The sequence below is a fragment of the Mustelus asterias genome, chromosome 10, assembly GCF_964213995.1.
Source record: "Mustelus asterias chromosome 10, sMusAst1.hap1.1, whole genome shotgun sequence".
NCBI lineage: Eukaryota > Metazoa > Chordata > Chondrichthyes > Carcharhiniformes > Triakidae > Mustelus > Mustelus asterias.
Genome location: NC_135810.1, coordinates 12,153,033 through 12,176,256, shown reverse-complemented (window position 1 = coordinate 12,176,256; position 23,224 = coordinate 12,153,033). Strand labels below are relative to the sequence as shown.

Genomic DNA, 23,224 nt, shown 5'->3' with positions numbered 1-23,224 from the left:
CTTGTAATTCAAACAAAGCAGGGTGATTGGCACCCCATCCACCCTGATGCACAGTGGCAGAAGTGTGTACCACCTACAAGATGCACTACAAAAACTCGCCAAGGCTCCTTCGACAGCACCTTGATGTCTAGCTAAGAACAAGGACAGCAGGTGCATGGGAAAACCACCACCTGCAAATTCCCCTCCAAGCTCCTCACCATCCTCACTTGGAAATATATTGCTTTTCCTTTACTGTCATCAGATCAAAATCCTGGAATTCCCTAACAGCATTGTAGGTGTTTCTTCAACCTTTTTGGTTCAAGGCGGCGGCAACAATACCACTATCTCGAGGACAATTAGTGATGGACAATAAATGCTGGTCACTGACCAGTGACATCCACATCCCATGAATGAATAAAAAAAATTTGCAAGCCATTGTCCCAGTTCTAAGCTTCCTTTCATTTGCAAATTCCTTCAATGTGTTGTCCATCTGCTCCATAGTCCCACATTTGAATGTTTCTAATCAGCGTTCTCCCCTGCCACAACAATAAAATGGCCCCCAACCTAAATCACAAATTATGTGCTCTGTGGCTGTGGTACATTATTTCTCCCATCTCATCTTCGCCGTAGCCTTTCCTCCTCCTCCAACCTCTCCTCCATTGATTGTCCAAATAGATTTACCTGTGCTTGGCTCCACTCTCACCTGCCCAATCATAGCTAAAGCATCTCCATCAATGGCTCCTCTTTCCATCGCAGCACCATTACCTTTGGAGTCCACCAGGGACTTGTCCTGGACGAATTCCCATTCCATACATCTCACTAACCCCTCTATTGCTCGTCTGACACCAGGGACTTGTCCTGGACGAATTCCTATATATCTCACTAGCCCCTCTATTGCCTCTGTGTTGTCAGACTGTTTGCCTGACATCAGGTCCTGCATAGGCAGCAATTTCCTCCAGTTAACTATCAGAAGGATTGAAGCCATCAACCGTGACCTCAATATCAAACTTCATAACTAAGCTAACTGATTCCATTTCCAACCCTGCGTTCTCCACCAAAGGTTCCGCCTACTTTCACCTTTATAATATTGCCTGTCTCACTTATCTACTACTGAAGCATTCATCTATAACTTTTGATACCTTAATTTGATTATTCTAAAGCTCTTCTGGCCAGTCCCATCCTTTACATTAATACCATTCATATCCTTCTCCTACTTTCTAATGCTAGGGACATTTTCCAATGCCAAAAGTACAATACAAATATTAGATTTTAAATAAAAACTAGCCCGCAAGATATATATGGTCGTCAGAGCAATGAAATTATTTGTTTTCATTGCATTAAGTATTATTACAATCCAGCATGAAGCAACATTGACAGTGGCAAATGTTACATGTGTTTGACCCACTACTTGCTGGTTTGACCCACTATTTGAACGTAAAAGGACAGAAATCCTAATGGGTTTGCTTATGATTATTCAGCACATGCTGATCAGTCACCATGCATAGATAAAGGAATTTTGGTCCAATTTACACCACAATGCATTTTTTATACTTCAGACAATTTATCACAAGTAAAGCTAGGTTAAAGAAAATAGCCTCTTGCATAATGCTAATGCTACAGAGAACAGAATTGCAAACATGTGGATAATCAATGCAACCTGATTGATGGTGATCACAGTATTTAACCAAGTCCAAAAGACAAACTATTCATACCCATAAACCAGTATCCTACTGCCGATTGTTATTGTTTCTATGAATTTTGATACAAACATCTTAAGCACGACCATAACTGAATTATTTTGCTGCATCTGAAGCCAAATTAACAGAGGAATCCAAATGAACAAATTGGAAACAGGACAATGTCTCACACTGAGAATGAACTCAGCAAACTCAGATATTACTCACTTCATTCTCTCCTCCAGTAATATTGTACTTGTCATAAAGGTGCAGGAAGAACTTATTGGTGACTTGGTATAAATTTACTATTTGTATCAGAAGAATAGAACTTTAAAGAATATTTTCCAAATAAGCAAAAGGGCATTAGAATGTTAGATGTTTTGCCACAAGGGGCTACTGAAGTCAGGTCAAACACAGCATTTAAGAGAGAATTAGAAAAATATGAAGAATAATATTAAGTCTGGAAAAAGAATACAGAAATAAGATTAAACTGGGTATTATTGACAAGGAGCCAACACCAACACAAGCATGATGGACCAACTGGCCACCTTCTGTACTGAAATGACCATGACTCAGGATAGGTTGATAATGTATTATGATGTTCTGATCTCATATGGAGTTTTACAGAGGCAAGACAATTTTTCTCCTGAATCCTAATATAACACGAGCCTGCATGATTAAAGAAAGCCGATAAAGAACAAAGTTTTACATTTCATACTACATCACACGTAGCAGCAGGCAATTCTAAACTTTGAAATCATAAACTGGGTTCATGTATGTAGGGGTGACATGGCCATTTGCATTGAAGCCAATTCCAATTCAATATTAATCAGTGCTTGTGAAGGCAACAAGTAGAACTTTCCAGAACTTGTGCGCAATCTCCTTATTTTCTAAATAGTAGCCTCGATTAACAGATTAGCTATAGCCCAGCACCTTGCAATTTCATATTCTCTTTACAGTTTGCAGCTACTAAGATGGCTTCTACTAGGATTCCATACCATTCTTTGTAAACATTCTATTCAGTGTTTGTTCACAGGGATTCTTCCAAGCATTCAGGTAGCATATGTTCTGGCTTAGCACCACGTTGTGCGTTGAACGCGGCCTACTGTTGTGAAAAGGCTTATTTAAACGAGAAGCTGAGTTCATTCCCAATGCTTCTTTGTTCTCTTTACACTCCGAACAAAGGAAATCCTGGAAGTAAAGAAATGCACGTTATTTTTCCCCCCCAAAAAAGCCAATTCTGATTAGGAACGAATGTTCTTTTGATAACAAAATGGATAAGTTGATTCGCAGACAATACATTGCCTTTCATACATTACACAACAGAAACAGGCCCAACAGGTCCATATTTATACATCAACCCACCCTTCCAAAGATAACCCCATTTACACATCCTTCTATTCTTTTCTCAAGTACATATTCATCTTTCCCTTCAATGTGTCTCCCTTACAAGTTGAAACACTTCCTCCATATTAACCTGATCAAAATAACTATCAGGTTACTTCTCAGACCTCATATTTCTGGAGAATAGAGCCCCAGCCTCTTCAATGTTTCACACAGACTTAACTGCCAGAATTTTACCGCCTCACCCACCCAAGGCTTGTAAGATCCCATCCGAGGCCAACGGAGAATGCTGTTCTGCAAGCCTCGCCCGCCCCGATTCTAGGGTGGGCGAGGCGGTAAAATTCCGGCTAACCTCTCTGTTCCGGTTTCACACTTTCTCCAGTGCCTGTATATCCTATTTATAATATGGAGGTCAGAATGGTTTGCAGTAACCCAAGTATGGTGTGACCAAGGATTAAAATAATTTCTTTGCTTTTCAATTCTATTCTTCTAGAAATGAACTCCAATGCTTTATTTGCTTTTGTTCTCAGGGCTGCAGTAAGCCCTTTCACTATTTTTAATGATCAGTGGCCCATACCTCTGTCTCATTTAGACACTTATTTCCGAGAAATATGCAGCCTGCTCATTCTTCCAATCAAAACACATTGATATAGTCACTCATTGGCCAAGTATGCACATTCTGCAAGTTTATTAATTTGTCTTCCTGTATTTTTTGCAGTCGTCCATTTTATTAACTACACTCACAATTAGGTGTCGTCTGCTAATTTTGAAATTGTACTTCCAATTCTTGAGTCAAAGTCATTTATGCAAAGGTATAGCTGGAAGTAATAGGCTGCTATTGCTGTGTCATGTTAAATGATCTAGCCTGGTAGGTTTGGTTTCATTCTTCAATCAAAATCACACACAAGAGTTTGGATTCCTTTTGTGTATTCCTTAGGAATGAATGCTTAGCCACTAAAGTTTGAGTTTGCTTGTCATGTCTGCATTTTGACACAAGCATCAGGAACCAACTACTTGAAATTCCTCAAATTTTAGATGCTTTGATGTTCTGTAGGACCTACGGGAAAGGCTGTGTGATGATGATGGTGATCAAAGAATGTTGTCATCAGAGGACATGTGCAAGATAATCTATATTTTTCTCATTCCGTATTTTCAACATGTGTAAGAGCATGCTAAAGCGACACAAGTTAGAAAGGGAACTCCCAAAATACATTCTTGTCATCTGCCAAGTTATCTCTGGTAAACATTCTGTGCGGTCACCAGACTGATGATTTGAGTTTAGAAAATGTGCGTGAGTTGCTTCATGTTACTCCTGCAAAATGCTATCAATCTATACTCAGAGAGATGTTCCAAAAAGCAACTGTAAAAAAGGTGAAATGATCTTTACTTTGCCCTTTGGATGGCTAAACAGTGAAATGGAAATGCCCTTTATTCATTTAGCATTTTATGTTAAGACACTGGCCTATCACTGACCTTTTTGACTACAGGGAACGGTAGAAACTCATTAGGGAATTGAAAATATGTTAATGTACTATATTAGATTTCTGTGGGTGTTCTAAATGTTCTAAACCTGGTTGATGAGGAGGTGGCCAGCAAGTCCAATGAACCACTGGGATAGAATACCAAGTTAAAGTAGTTAACCTCATTCACTGCAACATTGACTGTCAGATGTAAATACTGTCTCTCTTCCAAACCACCCCATCAAACAATGGCACATCTTAGATTACCAGAAATAGTGACAAATCAAGGTAAATGGGAGAGAAGTAGATGTAGAGGAAACAGATCCAAGAATGGAATTCAAAAGTTTTAGAATAGAAAAGCAGTATATTATTTAAATAGAGAAAACTCGGTGAGTACAGAGGGATTGGGTACATGAATCACAAAAAAATTAGTATGCACATACAGCAAATGATTAGGAAAACAAATTAAATGGTAGTGTTTATTGCAAGGGGGATGCAATATGAAAATAGGGAAATTTTACTGCAGCTGTACAGGGCATCAATGAGACCACATCTGGAATACCGTGCACAGTTTTGATCTCTTTATTTGAAAAAATATATAATTGTGTTTGAAGCAGTTCAGAGAAGGTTTACTAGACTCATTCCTGGGATGAAGGGCTTATGTTAGGAAGAAATGTTGAACAAGTTGGGCCTATCTATACCCATTGGAGTTTAGAAGAATAAGTGATCTTGTTGAAACATACAAGAACCTGAGAGGACTTGATAGGGTAGATATGAGGAGGTTGTTTCTATTTGGGAGGGAGATTAGATCCAGGGACACAGTTTAAGAATGAAGTTTCCCTTAAAAAAGGGAAGGAGAATTTTTCTCTATTGGGACGTCATTAGTATTTGAAATTCTCTTCCCCAGAAAGCAGTGATGCCTGGGTCATTGAATATATTCAAGGCTGAGTTAGGTAGATTTTTGATATACAAGCAGGTTGAAAGTTATGGAGGGGATGGTAGAAAGTGAAGTTGAGACCACAATCAAATCAGACATTCTTACTCAATGGTAGAGTAGGCTTGAGGGCATTACCTTAGATTTTAAATTAAGCTTATTTGGAGGTAAAGTTCCAGCTAGAGTTCGCAGTTCCAAATTCTCTTTGCCAAGCTGGCTATCTGTTCCAATAGCATCCATTAAGCTACTCGCAGAAGTGGTTTGTGTATTATAACCACTATCAGCCTATTAATTTAAAAAGTCAATACAAACAATGATAAAAACATGACACATGCATTAACACTCATACTGAAAATTAAATAATAATGTGCAACTAAACCATATTCTATATATATCTTTATTCATTCATGGGACATGGGCATCACTGGCTGGCCAGCATTTATTGTCTGTCCCTAGTTGCCCTTGGAGGACAGTTAAGAATCAACTACATGGCTCTGGAGTCACATGTAGGCCAGACCAGGTAAGGATGGCAGATTTCCTTCCCTAAAGGATATTAGTGAACCAAATGGGCTTTCCTGATAATCGACAATGGTTTCGTGGTCATCAGTTGATTCTTATTTCCAGTTATTTTTTATTGAATTCAAATTCCACCATCTGCCGTAGTGGGATTCGAACCTGGGTCCCCAGAATATTAGTTGAGTTTCTGGATTAATAGTCGAGTGATAATATGACTAGGCCATCATCTCCCCTATGTAATTGGTGGTAATTTTATGCAGTCAAAAATCGCAAAACAAAACTTCTTATTTACTTCTTCAGAATCAATAGGAGTGATAGTTTAATTATAATTGCTCAAACATGATCCTTACCTGCATACTAATGCTCTCAGGAGGAATAGCGCTGCTCTCTGCAAGAGGTGACATATACATACGAGGGCTATCCACATTTCCAGTTATTGAGCTACTCATTGGAATACTAATGTTGGTTTCCGTTTCCTTCACCCAAGTGCTTTCATCCCCGTCAATTGTTCCTAAGTCAGCCATATCAACAGTGTGGTGCTCATTCCCATCCTGAAGCATATTTTCATTGGCTTCTGAGAGATTGTGTCGTGGAATGCAATTTGTTTCACTTTCTGTTCCTAGATATAGAGAGAACACTTCTGCATCCATTTCGGGATACAAGTTAGCTTGAGATGGAGAACGGGGTCTATCCTCAATTTTGTGTTCGTGCTGCAGAGTTAACTTTTGCGGAGAAGTGTGACAAAGTCTGAGATTCATAGGAGGGTATGTTTTAATTGGCGAACATCCTTCTATTAAAGGAGATTCTGTATAGTGGTCAAAATTCCCATCCAAGTTTGCTGCAGAAGGAGCAACAGGAGACATGAAAGTAAAGTCCCTTTCTTCTGTATAAAGAAAACAAAAGAGAGATTATGCAAAGAATAGACTTTTCCAAATAAAGTTATCAGAATATTGAAGCAAAATATGAGACTACTATGAAGAGACGTTAATTGGAAGAAAGGTGTTTCTCAAAGAATAATGGAGCATTATGGAGCTCCGGCAAATTCAAACAGGTGGTCAGTGTTCAAAGAATGGACAGTCAGCTACATATTTGAAATTTCATATTGTAGCCAAACCTCAAAATTCTCCAAGTTATACATTCATCAAGTGGTATTTGTGCTCAGAATAGTCATGAACGTTTATCCCATAATTTTTCTTTTAATATGTGATGTGATGGTCCGTGCAGTTCAGAGAAAACTTATATTTAGTGTTGGAATGGGGTTCCACTGAGAACTAAGTTTCTCTGGAAGATGATTTCTTGTAAAAGATAACCTGCTTCCAATAACTGTTCATATGACAAAGTTGCTGGGAGATAAAGAATAGAGAAAAAGAGGGTAAACAAAAAGATGATTAGTGGTGGAAGAGATTCCCAAGTTTGGGTCTGATTTTCAAGCAGTTCAAGCTGGCTGAAGGGAACATTTCTTTAACACCAAATTCAGTTGAAATTCTGCATGCTGGCTAAAAGTGTTTAAATTCTTTGATAACTGAAGGCATCTACTAACCATGAGTTAGACTTCTGGGATAGCTGAGAAGAGAAAGAGAGAGAGAGAGAGAGCTCCTAGATACAAGATTTCAGGGTTAAGGAAGATTGGGAGTTCTGACCAGAGGTGGTTAAATTTAAAACACTATATGGAACCGAAAGTCTACAAATGTGGGACAGTTAGAGGAAGTTTGAATGGACAATCTTATTGGAAGCAAGCACAAGGCCCAGAAATCCTAACCTTTATACAAATCTTTGAAGCAGTATTCAGACCAAGTGCTTAATCTCCCAATTTATGATAAGTATCTGGTTTGAGTTTTTTCAAGGTGTAAATCAGATGGGTATAGAAAGTAATTTAAGTGAAGAAGTTTGGTTTAGAGTATAACCTGTGTTCATTGTACGTCTTAAAATCTTTTAAGAACTGATTATTTAAAGAAAGAGTGTAACTATTTGTATTAATGTTCTTTGATTTTTGGAGTAAAATTATTTTGTTTGAAACAGTGAACTTATGGTTTCAATCTTTGTGGATATTTGAGTGGGTTTCCAAAAAAAACTTTACTGATCTCAAGCAAGATCATAAAAGCAAGCAAGGAGATAAAAATAACCATTGAATGCTGCAGTAATGATAACAGCAATAGCTCTGATTCGACCAATGTCTTAATAATGAATGTAAAGACAGGAGATTTTTGAGGCTTTTACCAGCCTGTTTTAGCAATCTGGCTTGTTTCATGTCAGATTAATTCATGTCAAGAGAAGTAGTGTCATAAATAAGCACCAAGCTGCAAGGTCCTTAGAGAACGATCATACCCAGGTACAAGATAGATTTAATGTGGTTAACCTTATGTGGGAGGAGAGGGGAAAGAAGTAATCCAAAGCAAATATCAAGCCTCAAATTCTCCATTTAATACAAGTCAACATTTAAAACAGAAAAAATACCATTTTTAAATTCTAAAAAAAGATTAAGTTCAAACCTGAAACTGGTATTTTGTCAAATTGAAATCCAATCGGAGACAAAGGTGGTGACGCAGAATTTGGACAAGACATTGCTGGAAACATGGGGCTTGTTAGGCTTCCCAAACTGCATGCTCTTCCAGCATCTTGAATGGGACTCGATGAAAATTGCCCCTAAAATTGACAACAATGGATTTACATTATCACATTCTGTTGTGTGGCTTGCCACAAATTTTTGGTACAATGTCTTTTTGTATGAATACTAGAGTGATGAAAGGAATGGAACCACATGATGGGTCTCTTATTCTAGTCATTCTTCTGTTTACTTATTTTGCATTCAAACACTTCGCTGTTTTACCGCAAATCAACGGAAGTCAGAAACATTGTGTGGAGAATTGGAGGCATTAAAACCCTTCTCACCTATCTACAAAAGAACACATTAGAACCTCACATTCTACCAGCTCTTTACCCTTATAACCTACAGCATGGATCCCAAAAATGATATTTGAAGTTTTATATATATAGTACTTACAGAACTGGGAGTTTTTGTGGGGCTCTTGCAGCGAAATGGAGGAGACTCCAATGAGCTTAGATTTCTATGGGATTGAACAGGGCCAGCACATGGATTTTGCTCTGGAGAAGGAAGGGAGGAGCTATCAGAGTAGCTTCTTTCACCATCGATAAATAGTTTCCTTCGAAGTGAAGATGCACTCAAACTTTCATGTGACTGGTCAACAGGGTCTTCCAATTTATAATGTTCACCTGAACACAGAAATAAACTTCATTGGTGTAATATTAAAATTTGCAGCACAGCTAAGAAAAAAGATATTTGTAGCACAGATTTTACCTTGCAGCAACATTGAGAAAATCAAACAGGGCTTCCCTTCCTCCTTGGCCACTGTAGTGACAATAACTTACAGCAAGTGTCCATGTGCATTGCACAGTGGCTCCACTGCAAATACCAGAACTACAGGGGGCGATTCTCCCAAAAATGCTGAATCAGCGGGAAAACTGTTCTAAATCCCAACTGTTTTGTCAGTTCAGCTTCTCATCTGAATCTCCGCACTCTGAGCAATGCAGAGGTCCCAGTCATGAATATCATTAAAACCGGGGGGGGGGGGGGGGGGGTGGCGGGGTCCATTCGCACCGGAGTCTGACAGCTCTGGAAATCTGTGCATGCACAATGGCCCCGATCTGTCAGTCTCCCCATTTGCTGGCCAGCCCAAGACTCCCGCAGTGCTGCCCCTCCAGCCCCCTCCACGGCCCAATCGCGGCCCCCCACAACAATTTCTGGGTTAACCCTGACCGCCCCCATCCCAGAGCGCCCTGATGCCTGATGTACAGCCCTCCCCCCCCCCCCACCCCCAACAGTGGCAATTCCCCCCTCTCCCCCCCCCAACTCCCGGTGGCAGCCCCCCCCTCCCCTCACACCCCAACAGACTACCCCCCCCCGTCAATCGCTGCCCTCCCTTCACCCCAGACCGATCCTGTCTGCAGAGTGGCAGCAGAATCCCTCACCCCCACTGATCACCCCAGGCCCTGCCCACAATAGGCCCTGCCCTTTGGCACTGCTCAATGCCCGATGGGCAGTTCCAAGGTGCCCAAGGGCCCGCTGGGCATGGGCACTTTGCCCCATGGGCAGTGCCAGGGGGCACAGGCTGGCACTGCCGGGGTGCCCATGCCCAGGGGACACCACTCGCCTGCCGCCCGACACCCTGGGGGGCCCCCTGATTGCCCACCCCCTTCATTCCGGTGGGGTCTCCTGCTAGTGAACTAATAAACATATTTAAAATACATTTTAAAAAATATTTAAATTACTTACCCGCCTTCCCGCCGGTTTCCAGCGTGATCTGACCAGCGACTGTTCACTGGCTCTGGGAGATGCGCATGTGCTCCTGGCACATGCGTAAATCCCGGTTCAAGGCCAGCGACCCGCATCTCCCACCTTGACCCACCAGAAAATTTGCGGGTCGTGATGCGAGAATCGGGGCCACAATTTCTGACAGGACTGGCAATTATCTAGAGTTGCTGAATCTTGGGAAGCAATATTACAGGCTGGGAATACGCATCCCTTGCCTTGCTTCCTGGATGACAGCTCTTGTTTTTTGGAATGGATACCTTATTGCCCAGTGACACCAAAAACACTTCAAACAAAATCCAAATTAGTTGGTTAAACTGCAGTTAACTAGCATCAAGTGAGATCCCACTCCTGGAATGCTAACTCACAAGTAATCTGAGCTCAAACATGTTGCAGCCTTTGGATTTTGAAAACTGGTTTCGGATAGTTGAAATTTTCTATTATTACATTAACCTTTTAAAATTAGTACTGAATTTTTAAAAATAATCACTAATCATCATACCATCTCTCATACTATTTGACAGAATAGTTGTGTGAATTCTGTCTACTTAATAAAAGAGAGGTTCAACTTCAAATATCTTAAAATTTGTTAGTTAAACAGAGGGTTTAGAAGTTGTGCATTCCATGAATTAGATAGTTGATATTATGATAGACGAATGGCAAGTGCCTTTCATGAAAAGGCAAGGAAATGCCCATCAATGTGAACAGCAAATATTTCTGAGATTCTCTCAATTTGTCCAGTGCAGAAGGATTTAAGTGTACCAGTGCATAATGCATTAAATTCCCCCAAGCGATGTGACCAAACCAGTCAAGAGGGGACAGTTATAGGTCTACAAAAGATATTGGGCGGGATTCTCCCATCTCGTTCATTCCCGTCCTTCTGCCAGCAAGAATTTGATGCTCAGCCAAAACTCCATTCACTGCAGCGGTACCGGAGAAGCCCAGCCACAGACAAGGTCAGAGGTTTCCGGCAATTATTACAAGGAAATAACATTGAATCAATAAAGCACTGGGGAACACTGTGCACAATTTTGGTTGCTCTGCTTAGAGAGTCAAAAGCATTGTGATTTATTTTTAAAATAAATAGATTGACAAAATTCCAAAAGTCAAACGACTCTTAAGGAAGATTCATCCATGAGGAACCAAAAGAGAAAAATATACATTCTTAAAGTGGCAAAACTCCCCAATAAAACAATCTTTGACCCCTCCAGCCTTGCAATGTGCCGTCCCATCTCCAACCTCCCATTCCTTTCCAAAATCCTCAATGCACTGTCACCTCCCAGATCCGTTCCCAAATTTCCTGGAACTCCATGTTTGAATCCCTCGAATCAGCTTTCTGTTCCTGTCACAATACCAAAACAGCTCTTGTCAAAGTCACAAACGACTTCCTATGCGAGTGTGACAAATGTCCTGATGGTGATTTTATTGTTTAGTGAGGGAGAGAGAAGTGGCATAGGCAACTTCTAAAAGTAAAAAGTGTTGTATGACACAAGCTCATTATTTTGTCCGTTTCAATTATTACATTCAAACAGTACATTAATGCTTTCTACGTTACCTATTATTTTTTCCAGATCAAAGTCCACAGGCAATGACAACAAGGTCTGACAAGCTGCTGCACAAAAACAAGAATTTAAACACATTTTTTGATAATTCAGACTCATATAGATTGTGTTTACTATTTCATATGTACAGGGAGTAGCAACATTTGGGTACAACATTTATCACCAGGACAATTTGTGACCGATAGAATTTCAAACAAATAATATTCTTATTTCAAAATCAAGGGCGAGTATGCAGTAATATTATTAAATGGCATCTTTTTCCCTAGGGCAGTGTCAGTGAAGACCGAATAATGACACATGATCCAAAACAAAAAAATGAACAGGCAAGTTTGGTTTGTTACAAATTCATATTGTCGTGCACTGCACAAGTAGTAGTTAGCACCAAATTATATTATGCAAACTTCCCATCAAAGCAAAATATGGCAAGCTCCATTAATCTGGTAAAGATACTCACGTATGTGATCCCCTTACTTGCAAAATGTACGTCAGGATCAAACAGCTACTTAGTTGTTTATTACATCAACATTTGTGAGAAAGTAAACTAAAGTGATACAGGGTACAAGTGTTTTACTTTTGGAACACAGCATCCTATGGATTAAATTGTTCTGTAAAGTAGATGATCTATTACATGAGTTAAATTATGAAATCCACAGAACAAATGAATTTAGTTCAGATAGGCACTTGCTCCAGATTCAAGTAGGATAAATAAATCACTAAACTGCAATAAATAGAATGGCAGAATGCCTTGCGGTGATTACTTAAAACTACTAACCATTATGCATCCCAGGCAATTCAACAGATTCTTTTGATACAACTGAAGAGTCCCTATCCCAGGATGAACCTGAAAGGAACAGCAAATAAAGAAGTGTAATTGCTTTAGACGCACGACATCTTCAATTAAGGCTCTAGGCATAATCACATTTTTTAAACCAGTTAATCTCACCTAAAGATGTCGACTGCATCAGAATACTTTAGCATAACAACAACAGGAATGGTGGAAAGGTAGCAACCAATAGGAAAACAAAAAAAAACACACACTGGGGGCACTCAGTACAAACAAGGGAAATCTGGCGTAATTTTGATGGACAAGAATTCTCCACCCCTTACTCCACCTCACTCCAATTTAATTTGAACCTGCCAAGCTCATAATGTGAGAAAAAACAAAGTGCTGGGATTCTCTCTCCACAGATGCTGTCAATCTTTTTGGTAAAACAATTAAACTAATCAAATCAACTGAGGGACAAATAAACATTCTGTTAATCTTTTTGGCAAAACAATTAAACCAAATTAAATTAACTGAGGGACAAATCAAAAGGGGCAGTCCCCAAAAAGAAGGGAAGCACAAAAAAAGTAGAAATGAAACTTAAAACATAAAACTAAAATGTGATTAAAGGGGTCGATAATGCACCCCAGTCCCTGTGGTGCCTGGCAGGCACGAAAGGCGTCATCAGTGCCTTCGGACATCACATGCTCTCTCTCCAAAGACACCCGGCCATGAATATAGCCACGGTATAAATGCGGTCAGATCTGTTGAGTTTTTACCACCACGTTTTGTTTTCATTTCAGATCCCCAGCATCCACAGTACTTTGCTTATAAGCTCACGACGGGATAGTGTCCCAAAGCACTGGCCGTCCTAAAGTGTAGCATATGTAAGTCTAGACAGCATCAGCAAAGTATGTGATTGTGTATGCACACAAGCAAAGGTGAGCCTGACCAAACAACCACACACAACTGACTAAAGGTATCACTGTATTGTGATTAGCAACAGGAACTGTGGGTACTTTTGCCTCCATTTCCTACTCTTTGGACGCTTAGCAAATTTGGGACTACCCTGGTCTATATGATATTTATCCACTCAGATATCAAAACGCTTCCTTAAGAATTATTAGATAAAATGGCAATGACTCAGCAAACTTTGGTCCAATTTCTAGAGAAGTGTTACATTGGGAAATTAAGTGGAAGTTCAATTTATTGATTTAATAAAAACAAAGTTCTGAGCTTTAAATCACATAAATAATTGCTGTTGCAATGAAATAAATAAAGTGGACATGCTTGTACTCAGGCAGATCTCTTACTTGCCATGCTGAATTAAACTGAACTATGCATCATTTACTTTCTAAGTTTACTGAACATGTAAATCTTGTACACTCAGTACAATACCTTGCATCAAAGAAATCCTCCACCTTTGTGAGCCCATTTTAGATAGCTGGCATACAAAGAAGATATTTCACTTATTACATAATTGTTGCTGTTGTCAGAATCTAATATATTGATAATAGCAATAATAGCATGCAAATTAATTGATTGAGAGGTATAAGTTGTGGCCTTAGATTCCCCCTCCTCATCTAAGACCCAAAGTCTACTTTTGGGAAGGAAATCCATTTGTGAGAATTTTGCTCTTTACATAAAAGTAACAAGTAATCACTAAGACCCAGGAATTCTCAAGAACTCACATTTGACTCGAAGGGACTGTGCAATTGGTTTCCCCTCAGTTTGAGTCCAAGGAGAAGGGACAATGACACTATTCAAGAAAAACTGCAAATAAACAAAAGTCAGATGAATCAGAATATTAGGGTACATTACATGTTTAAATCTTAAACTCGAGGTGAATACTCAAGTATATTACATGGCATTGGATCAGTGCTTGAATCCTAATTGTAGGATTTCACCGGACATTCCTCTCATGAACTGTGCTAAACACCTCCCCTATGAGCAAGTGAAATTATCCGCACAATATTTCTCACAGCAGCATTATCCAGGGTCAAGCAAAAATCTCATCATCGTGACCAGCTATCAGATAGAAAACAAGTGTAGGGATCATGTGACCCAGGAAAAAACCCTCAAAAAACGTTTATTTAAAAAAAGAAACAGTAATAGAAAGTTCATATGGCAAACCACTCCATTGTGGAACATTGAGGGAATCTCTCCCTCAATGTCAACAAAACGAAGGAGATTGTCATCGACTTCAGGAAGCGTAAAGGAGAACATGCCCCTGTCTACGTCAACGGGGACGAAGTAGAAAGGGTCGAGAGCTTCAAGTTTTTAGGTGTCTGGATCACCAACAACCTGTCCTGGTCCCCCCACGCCAACACTATAGTTAAGAAAGCCCACCAACGCCTCTACTTTCTCAGAAGACTAAGGAAATTTGCCATGTCAGCTACGGCTCTCACCAACTTTTACAGATGTACCACAGAAAGCAGTCTTTCTGGTTGTATCAAAGCTCTGCCATGACTGCAAGGAACTACAAAATGTCGCCCAATCCATCACGCAAACCAGCCTCCCATCCTCAGCAAAGCAGCCAGCATAATTAAGGACCCCACGCACTCCGGACATTCTCTCTTCCACGTTCTTCCGTCGGGAAAAAGATACAAAAGTCTGAGGTCACGTAATAACCGACTCAAGAAAGGTTTCTTCCCTGCTGCTGTCAGACTTTTGAATGGACTTACCCTGCATTAAGTTGATCTTTCCGTACACCCTAGTTATGACTGTAACACTACATTCTGCACTCTCTCGTTTTCTTCCCTATGAACGGTATGTTTTGTCTGTATAGCGCGCAAGAAACAATACTTTTCACTGTATGTTAATACATGTGACAATAATAAATCAAATCATTAAAAAAGGTTGAATATTCAAACTATCCACTGGTGATCTAAATCTGAAAAAATGAATTACATCTTTTAATTTTCTCCCCAGTATCTATATTTGGCATGCACTGGTGAACTTAAAAACCTATATATCCAAGATCAATTATACGTAGATGAATGAATTGTACTTTAAGAAATGCGTAGAAATCAGTCACTTGAGAAGAAGTTTTTTTTAAACCAGTTTGTCAATGAGATTTGCTGGCCGGATTTTACTCAAAATTAATGTCACACCAAAACATTTTCTTCACCTTGGTCTAAGCACTTACTTCTTCAATAGCTTTTTGTTTTCTTGCCTCAATATCATTGTCTAATCTGAAAGCATAAACAAAAAAAAAAATAGAAAGTAATATCACCGTCACAAGTCTATTGACTTTGAAACTAACCCCTAGCACTGTACAAAGAAAAATAATCTTTCCCTACTGGCGATTTAACAAGAATACCTATGCATGTTTTTAACTCTTAATTTTTTTATCCACATTTTTGAATTACGAAACATTGTTTTGCTCATCGTTGTAGCTTAATACTTAAAAATAGAATCAGGCAATATTGTGATTTAGCCTTCAACTAATGCAGATAATGAACTGCAGTTTATATCTGCACAAGCCACAATTAGAAAGATCCACACTTCAAATACCTGTCTCATTAGCAAAATAAATATTGATACACTGGTAGTCAATGGGTAGTCAGAACTTGAGTATTGCTGAAAAAAGAAACATGGAGTTGCGTTTTCCAGACCCGCCAACCACCGGGATTGGCGGGTCCTGATGACTTTTGACTGGGCCACCAAGTCTCCTGTGGCAAGTTCCACTATGATGGGGCTGTAAAATCCCAGCCATGTTGTTGAAGTTTTTTGTCTTGCACTTATCAGGAGAACTCACAAGAGTACCAAGTGTAAAGGGAACAACCAAGTTGTTTTGACAAAGCTTTGACAATGTGTCCTTTTTAAGCGATATACTGGCAAAGGTGCATTATAATGCGCAATTAAAATTACAGTCAATACAGGTCAAATGAAGTATCATCCACCATATGATCCTAAATGTAGTAACAGTCCTATATATATATGCAAGAAAATACAATGTTATGGAGAAAATATGATGGGTGACTTACTGAACCAATTGAGACCATGCTAATATTATTAAATCATTCTGAATTGAAATTAAGCTCTGAAGTGAGAGTTCTTCATAACCTCCCCCTCCTGAATTGCAAATAAATTTCTACCGCTTTAAAAAAATTTAAATAGATGAGAAATTGCATCAAATATCACACACATTGATCGAATGACTGCATTGTACACAACTCATAGGAGAATAAAAGTGGTAACCTGGTGCAGCTCATGTATGTAGATTGCTGGTGAACATCTTCTGGGTCAATTTCAATTGGATGCAAGATTGCTAGCTCTTCAATGGACCACTTGAATTTTCCAGGTGTCTAAGTAAGGAATGTAGTACATTTTTAAGCTATCCACCAGATGTAAAAACATAATTTACACTTATGTATCACTTCCAAGAGCTCAGGACATCTCAAAGCTTTTTGAATTGTTGTCACTGTTGAAATGTAAGAAACACAACAACCAATTTGGTCACCTTTCGGTCCCAAAATGGCAATGAAAAGAAATTACCAAAAGATGACACCTCCAACTATACAGCGTTCCTCAGTGCTACATGCCATTGCTAACCTTGATTATGTACTGAAGATTCTGGACTAAGCTGAAGACTATGCATTTCTGCCAGCGATTTTCAAACTGACAAAATATTAAATCGTCCCAAATGAGTGTAAATTTAAAGAGAAAATGATAGCCTGTGTCTTGTTTGCTGTTAAATATTTCTTCTCCCTCCTATCCATCTATTTACAAATAACTTTAATTTGCTACTGGCTAATCCAATCTGGGATAGCTTTCAAAAATAGCTTTTATATGGTATATATTCTTTCTTCTAAAACAACGTAACTTAATATACAGCATTGCTAATTAGGGTTATATGCAGAACCCAAAATATAATAATCAGAGTCAAGCTGCCTGATTTAAATTTCAAACAATGCTTGGCAGTTAACTGTCAGTCACCATCAGCTGTGCATTCTCCATGACAATGCCTCTACCAATCAGAATATTTGCCAACCAACAAGCACTCTTCTAATACAGATTAAACTTGTTGTTTCCCTTGATGTTGGTATTCCCGATGTGAGCAAGATGAAAAGCTTCAATAAAAAAGTCTATTTTTCAGCAATACTAAATTACAATATTGTGTGCGCAAGATAAGAGAAAATAACTCTCCCTTTGAAGAGTGTCAAACTTACCCGTGTGTCGGGTGTTTTCACCAATCTGAAGACAGATGGACTGGGAACTACTGGCTCATGCAAACTTGCATAATCACTGGGGCTCTCAAAAGGGTTTGAGACAGGAGGCCGTCCAGGTGTGTCTGGCGTTACATGTAACCTGGTCTCACTTTTCAGATCTCCCATTACTCTTTCTTAACAGTATGCAATACTTTTCCACGTCCAGTTGGTTATCATTGGGATACAAGAATCTACAGGAAAAAAAAATACTTAAATGAGTTTTCTTTGCTTCTATGAAGCACTTTGGGACATTTTTCTACTTAAATGCACATATAAATGATAGCACTTCTTCTCCAGTAATCCATTAGCATTACATTAATAATAGGTAATAAGATTTTTTAAAAAAGGATTTCCTTCATTACAGCTCACATTAACTATTTTTGAATTAAAGTTCTTCAGTACACATAGACAAAGGAAAATTTCAATTGAAGAGTGTTGCAAAAAAAGGGCTTTAGTTAGAAGTGTGTAAGTGGAGCACATCCTCAAAGAGAGAGCTTGGAAACAAGCTTGTAACGGAGCCTGTGGATTTTATGTTTGCTTGGAAAAATAAAGGATAAAATATTTGCAGACTTCAGTTAAATAAATGAAACAAGTATTTTAATTGATTTCCTCACATAGAGGTTCAGCTCTTTATTGGTCAATTGTTTAGGTTGATCCTTATTGATGTAAACGATCTTTTTTTATACATCCTGTTAATTAGATATCCTTGAAGTACTACTTAGCCCAAGCAAGTTGTGCAAACTGTAGTGCCCCAGGAACTGCATCATTGCTGGTTACTGTAAAATTACCCATCTCTATATATTACTCCATATTGATTATACTTCAGCCTAGTCTCTATACTGATTATATTTTACCCCAGTCTCTCTCTCTTTACATTATGTGGGGCAATTTTTTCGCACAGAGGGTGGTAAGTGTCTGGAACGGGCTGCCAGAGGCTGTAGCAGAGACAGGTACAATTTTATCTTTTAAAAAGCATTTAAACAGTTACATGGATAAGATTGGTATGGAGGGACATGGGCCAAACACAGGCAATTGGGACTAGCTTAATGCTAAAAAACTGGGCAGCATGGACAAGTTGGGCCAAAGGGCCTGTTTCCATGCTGTAAACGTCTATGACTATATTGATTATATTTTACCCCAGTCTCTACATTTATAGTATATAGATTATATTTTACCCCAGTCTCTCTATATTCTATATTATATTGAGTATATTTTCAGAATCAGAATCCTACTGTGCAGAAAGAGGCCATTTGGTCCATTGAGTCTGCACCAACCACAATCCCACCCAGGCCCTATCCCCATATCCCTACATATTTTGCCCACTAATCCCTCTAACCTATGCATCCCAGGACATTAAGGGGCAATTTAGAATGGCCAATCAACCTAACCCGCACATGTTTGGTCTGTGGGAGGAAACTGGAGCACCCGGAGGAAACCCACGCAGACACAGGGAGAATGTACAAACTCCACACAGACAGTGACCCGAGCTGGGATTCGAATCCAGGTCCCTGGAGCTGTGAAGCAGCAGTGTTAACCATTGTGCTACCGTGCCGCCAGTCTCTCTATATTTTATATTATATTGATTATATTTTACCCCAGTCTCTCTCTATTTTATATATGGATTATATTTTACCCCAGTCTCTATATATTTTATATTATATGGATTATATTTTACGCCAGTCTCTATATATTTTATATTATATTGAGTATATTTTACCCCAGTCTCTCTATATTTTATATTATATTGAGTATATTTTACCCCAGTCTCTATATATTTTATATTATATGGATTATATTTTACCCCAGTCTCTATATATTATATGGATTATATTTTACCCCAGTCTCTATATATTATATGGATTATATTTTACCCCAGTCTCTATATATTAAATAGATTATATTTTATATTTGATAATTTACCTTCCGCGTCCTCTCTCCGAGTTCGTTGCCTTGAATATCCCTCCTGCATCCGGCAGCCAATCAGAGCCTTCAGCTGTCGGCGGCCGTTAGCCAATCAGTCTTGAGGCTTTGCGGTGACCAATCACTGCCGGCGGCCCCGCGACCAATCAACGGCGTCCTTTGCCGCCGACCAATCAGCGGTCTGGGTCGGCGGCTGGCAGCGCCCAATCAGGCGGCGGTTCCCGGCCTGCAGCCAATCAGATTCAAATGCTAACGGTCGCTCCGTCAATAAACTTTATTGACACCGATTCCCGTTCGAAACAGCGAACAAAGAGCGGCGAGGCTAATAAAGAGAGGGGCTTTATTACCGTGCGGAGCTCGCGCTGCGGGATAATGTCCGACTGTTCAAGCAGGTCCCGGTGTATTTAAAAAATATTCTAAAATAGTTGTTTAGCGGGCCGGGTGGGCGGGGTGATCCTGGCCAGAAGCGGGAGGAATGGCGAATGCTGGCAATCTGAACGCGGTGAGGGAGACGATGGACGGTGAGTCTCTCTGTCTCTCTTCTCGTTATTTATCTTTCCCGGGATGTGGGTATAAAGGCCAGCATTTATTGCCCATCCCTCAAAGCTGGAGGAGGAGGTGACGATGATGATCTGCGCTGCCTTCTTGAACCGCTGCCTGTGGTGTGGCTACACTGTGCTGTCAGGGCAGGACGTGCAGGAATACTGTCAACACTTCTGGTCCCCTTATCTCGGGAAAGACCAGGCTGGCATTGGTCGCAGTCCAGAGAAGATTCACCAAGTCCATCCCAAGTATAGAAGGATCTTCCAATGAGGAGGTAGGGTCAGTACTCATTGGAGTTTAGACAAATCAGTAAGGTGATCAGGGGGTATGGAGATAGAATGGTGAAGTGGAATTACATTGAAAATAGGATCAGGAGTAGGCCATAAGATATAGGAGCAGAATTAGGCCATTTGGCCCATTGAGTCTGCTCTGACATTCAACCATGGCTGATATCACTTGGAATCATACAGGGCAGAAGGAGGCCATTCAGCCCATTGAGTCTATCCCCATAACTCATTTACCCTAGCTAGTCCCCCTGTTCCCCTGACACTAAGAGGCAATTTAGCATGGCCAATCCACCTAACCTGCGCATCTTTGAACTGTGGGAGGGAACCCGGAGAGAATGTGCAAACTGTGGAGTTATGTTTCCTCCTGGAAAGTATACAACGTTTTGGCCTCAACTGCTTTACGTGGTAGTGAATTTCACCATCTCGCCACTTTCTGGGTGAAGAAATTTCTCCTCATCGCATCCCTAAATGGTTACCCCCCATATCCTGAGACTGTGGCCGCTGGTTCTGGACTCTTCCCACCATCTGAATGTTTGCCATTGCCTATCCATTGTCATCCCTTTAAGTAACATTCCCCAATTCATCATAACTAGATGATTAGATGAGAGCAGACTCAATGTGCCGAATGGCCCATTTTGCCCATTTTGGCTCCTGTGCCTTATGGTCTGCGTGTCTTATTCTGATCCAGTGACAGTGAAGGCATGTTGATATATTTCCAAATCAAGGTGGCATGTGGCTTGGAGGGGAATTTGCAAGTGGTGATCTCATGCATCTGCTGCCCTTGTCCTCAATGGTAGTGGTCACGGATTTGGAACGTGCTGTCAAAGGAGCCTTTCTGAGCTGCTGTTAACCATGTTGAGTCATAATCATGAACCTTTTTTCTGATTTCCTTTCCACTTCATGATGAAATATCCTTAGAGGAACTGGGAACATTAACTCTGTATCTCTCTCCACAGATGCTGCCAAATCCGCTGAGTATTCCAGCACTTTCTGATTTTATTCCATCTTGTCTAATTGGATAGAGGTGTTAAAGCACAGACAAAGCCATTGTAGCTGATCATGTGCATATCAGCTTTCGTAGGGAACAATTCATGTACTGTCACCCTTCCTGCTCTCGCCCTATATCTGTGCACATTCCTCCTTTTTCAGATATTTAGAAAAATGCAGGAAAAATTACAGTGCAAAAGGAGGCCATCCCTCCCATCGTGTCCCATCGAAAAGCAAGCCCTCCAGCTTATTCCTGTTTTTCAGTACTTGGTCTGTAACTCTGGAAGATTCGGGAGTTTAGTGCATAACCAGTCAGCTTTTAAGTGAATTGAGAGTTTCTGCTTCCACTACCCTTTTAGGCAGCGAGTTCCAGACCCCTACCATCCTCTTGATGAAAAAGATATACTTCATCTCCACATATTTCTACCAATCACTCTAAATCTCTGTTCCCAAATTACCCACTGTGCTGCTAAGGGAAATGGGTCCTTCCCATCTACTCCAATTCCAGCTCTGGGCACCTAGGTTGAATCCCACCATGGCGGATGGTGGAATTAATAGGCAAGTAATAGACAAGAGCTAAGCAATCCCACAATCAACGAATCAACTAATAAGATCTGAGTTTTGCAGTCTGGGCACATCCAGCCATTAATGGTGATGGATAGTTAAACAACTTATGGGAGGAGGAGGCTTCACAAAAATTTCCATCCTCAATGATCAAGGAATCCAGCACATGTGTGCAAAAGATAAGGCTGAAGCATTTGCAATGATCATCAACCCAAAGTGCGGAGTGGATGATCATCTTGGCCTCCTCCAGAGGTACCCAGCATCACCGATGCCAATCTTCAGCCAATTCGATTCACTTCGTGTGATGTCAAGAAATGGCTGAAGGCATTGGATAATGCAAAGGCTATGGGTCCTCCTAAAATTCTGGGGTGGCACAGTGGTTAGCACTGCTGCTTCACAGTGCCAGGGACCCAGGTTCGATTTCCGGTTGGGTCACTGTCTGTGCGGAGTTTGCACGTTCCCCCTGTGTCTTTGTGGGTTTTCTCTGGGTGCTCCGGTTTCCTCCCACAGTCTGAAAGATATGCTGGTTAGGTGCATTAGCCATGCTAAATTCTCCCTCGGTGTACCCAAACAGGCACCGGAATGTGGCGACTAGGGGATTTTCACAGTAACTTCATTGCAGTGTTAATGTAAGCCTATTTGTGATAATAAATAAACAATAGTACTGAAGACTTGCACCACGTCCCTAGCTAAACTGTTCTAGTATAGCTACAACACTGACATCTACCTGGCAATGTGGAATATTGCCCGGATATCTCCTATACACAAGAAACATAACAAATCCAACCTGGCCAATTACTGCCCATCAGTATACACCCCTTCATAATTTTACTGATGAATGAGTCATCAAGCAGCACTTACTCACCAATAGCCTGCTCACGGACACACAGTTTGGGTTCCACCAGTCATTCAGCTCCTGAACTCATTTCAGCCTTGGTTCAAGCATCTAAAAGAGGTGAGATGAGAGTGACTGCCCTGGACATCAAGCAGCATTCGACTAAGGATCCCAAGCAAAACTGGAGTCAATGGAAATTGAGGAAAACCCTCTGCTATTTGGAGTTGTACCTGGCACTAAGGAAGATGGTAATGGTGGTTGGAGGTCTTGGCCCAACCATTTTCAGTTGCTTCATCAATTACCTTCCTCCCATC

The 23,224-nt window shown here is 40.3% G+C and overlaps 2 protein-coding genes across 4 annotated transcripts in view; one reads left to right on the top strand and one right to left on the bottom strand.

The window, feature by feature from the left end:
* bora (bora aurora kinase A activator) overlaps positions 1-20,436 on the bottom strand; it is a 25,443-nt gene extending 5,007 nt beyond the window's left edge. Inside the window, exons 1-12 of one of the 3 annotated variants that reach the window (XM_078221567.1) lie at positions 19,695-20,377; positions 17,736-17,965; positions 16,765-16,871; positions 15,710-15,755; positions 14,253-14,334; positions 12,571-12,639; positions 11,792-11,848; positions 8,911-9,140; positions 8,399-8,552; positions 6,260-6,792; positions 5,532-5,678; positions 2,654-2,846 (exon numbers count right to left, since the gene is read on the bottom strand). In XM_078221567.1, coding sequence (XP_078077693.1) covers positions 2,654-2,846; positions 5,532-5,678; positions 6,260-6,792; positions 8,399-8,552; positions 8,911-9,140; positions 11,792-11,848; positions 12,571-12,639; positions 14,253-14,334; positions 15,710-15,755; positions 16,765-16,871; positions 17,736-17,900 — 1,783 coding nt within the window. In that variant the 5' untranslated portion in view covers positions 17,901-17,965; positions 19,695-20,377. Of the gene's footprint in view, positions 1-2,653; positions 2,847-5,531; positions 5,679-6,259; positions 6,793-8,398; positions 8,553-8,910; positions 9,141-11,791; positions 11,849-12,570; positions 12,640-14,252; positions 14,335-15,709; positions 15,756-16,764; positions 16,872-17,735; positions 17,966-19,694 lie in introns of all 3 variants that reach the window. The other 2 variants (XM_078221568.1, XM_078221569.1) reach the window with 2 other exon arrangements.
* mzt1 (mitotic spindle organizing protein 1) overlaps positions 19,949-23,224 on the top strand; it is a 15,514-nt gene continuing 12,238 nt past the window's right edge. Inside the window, exon 1 of the mRNA XM_078221570.1 lies at positions 19,949-20,215. Coding sequence (XP_078077696.1) covers positions 20,170-20,215 — 46 coding nt within the window. The 5' untranslated portion in view covers positions 19,949-20,169. The remainder of the gene's footprint in view (positions 20,216-23,224) is intronic.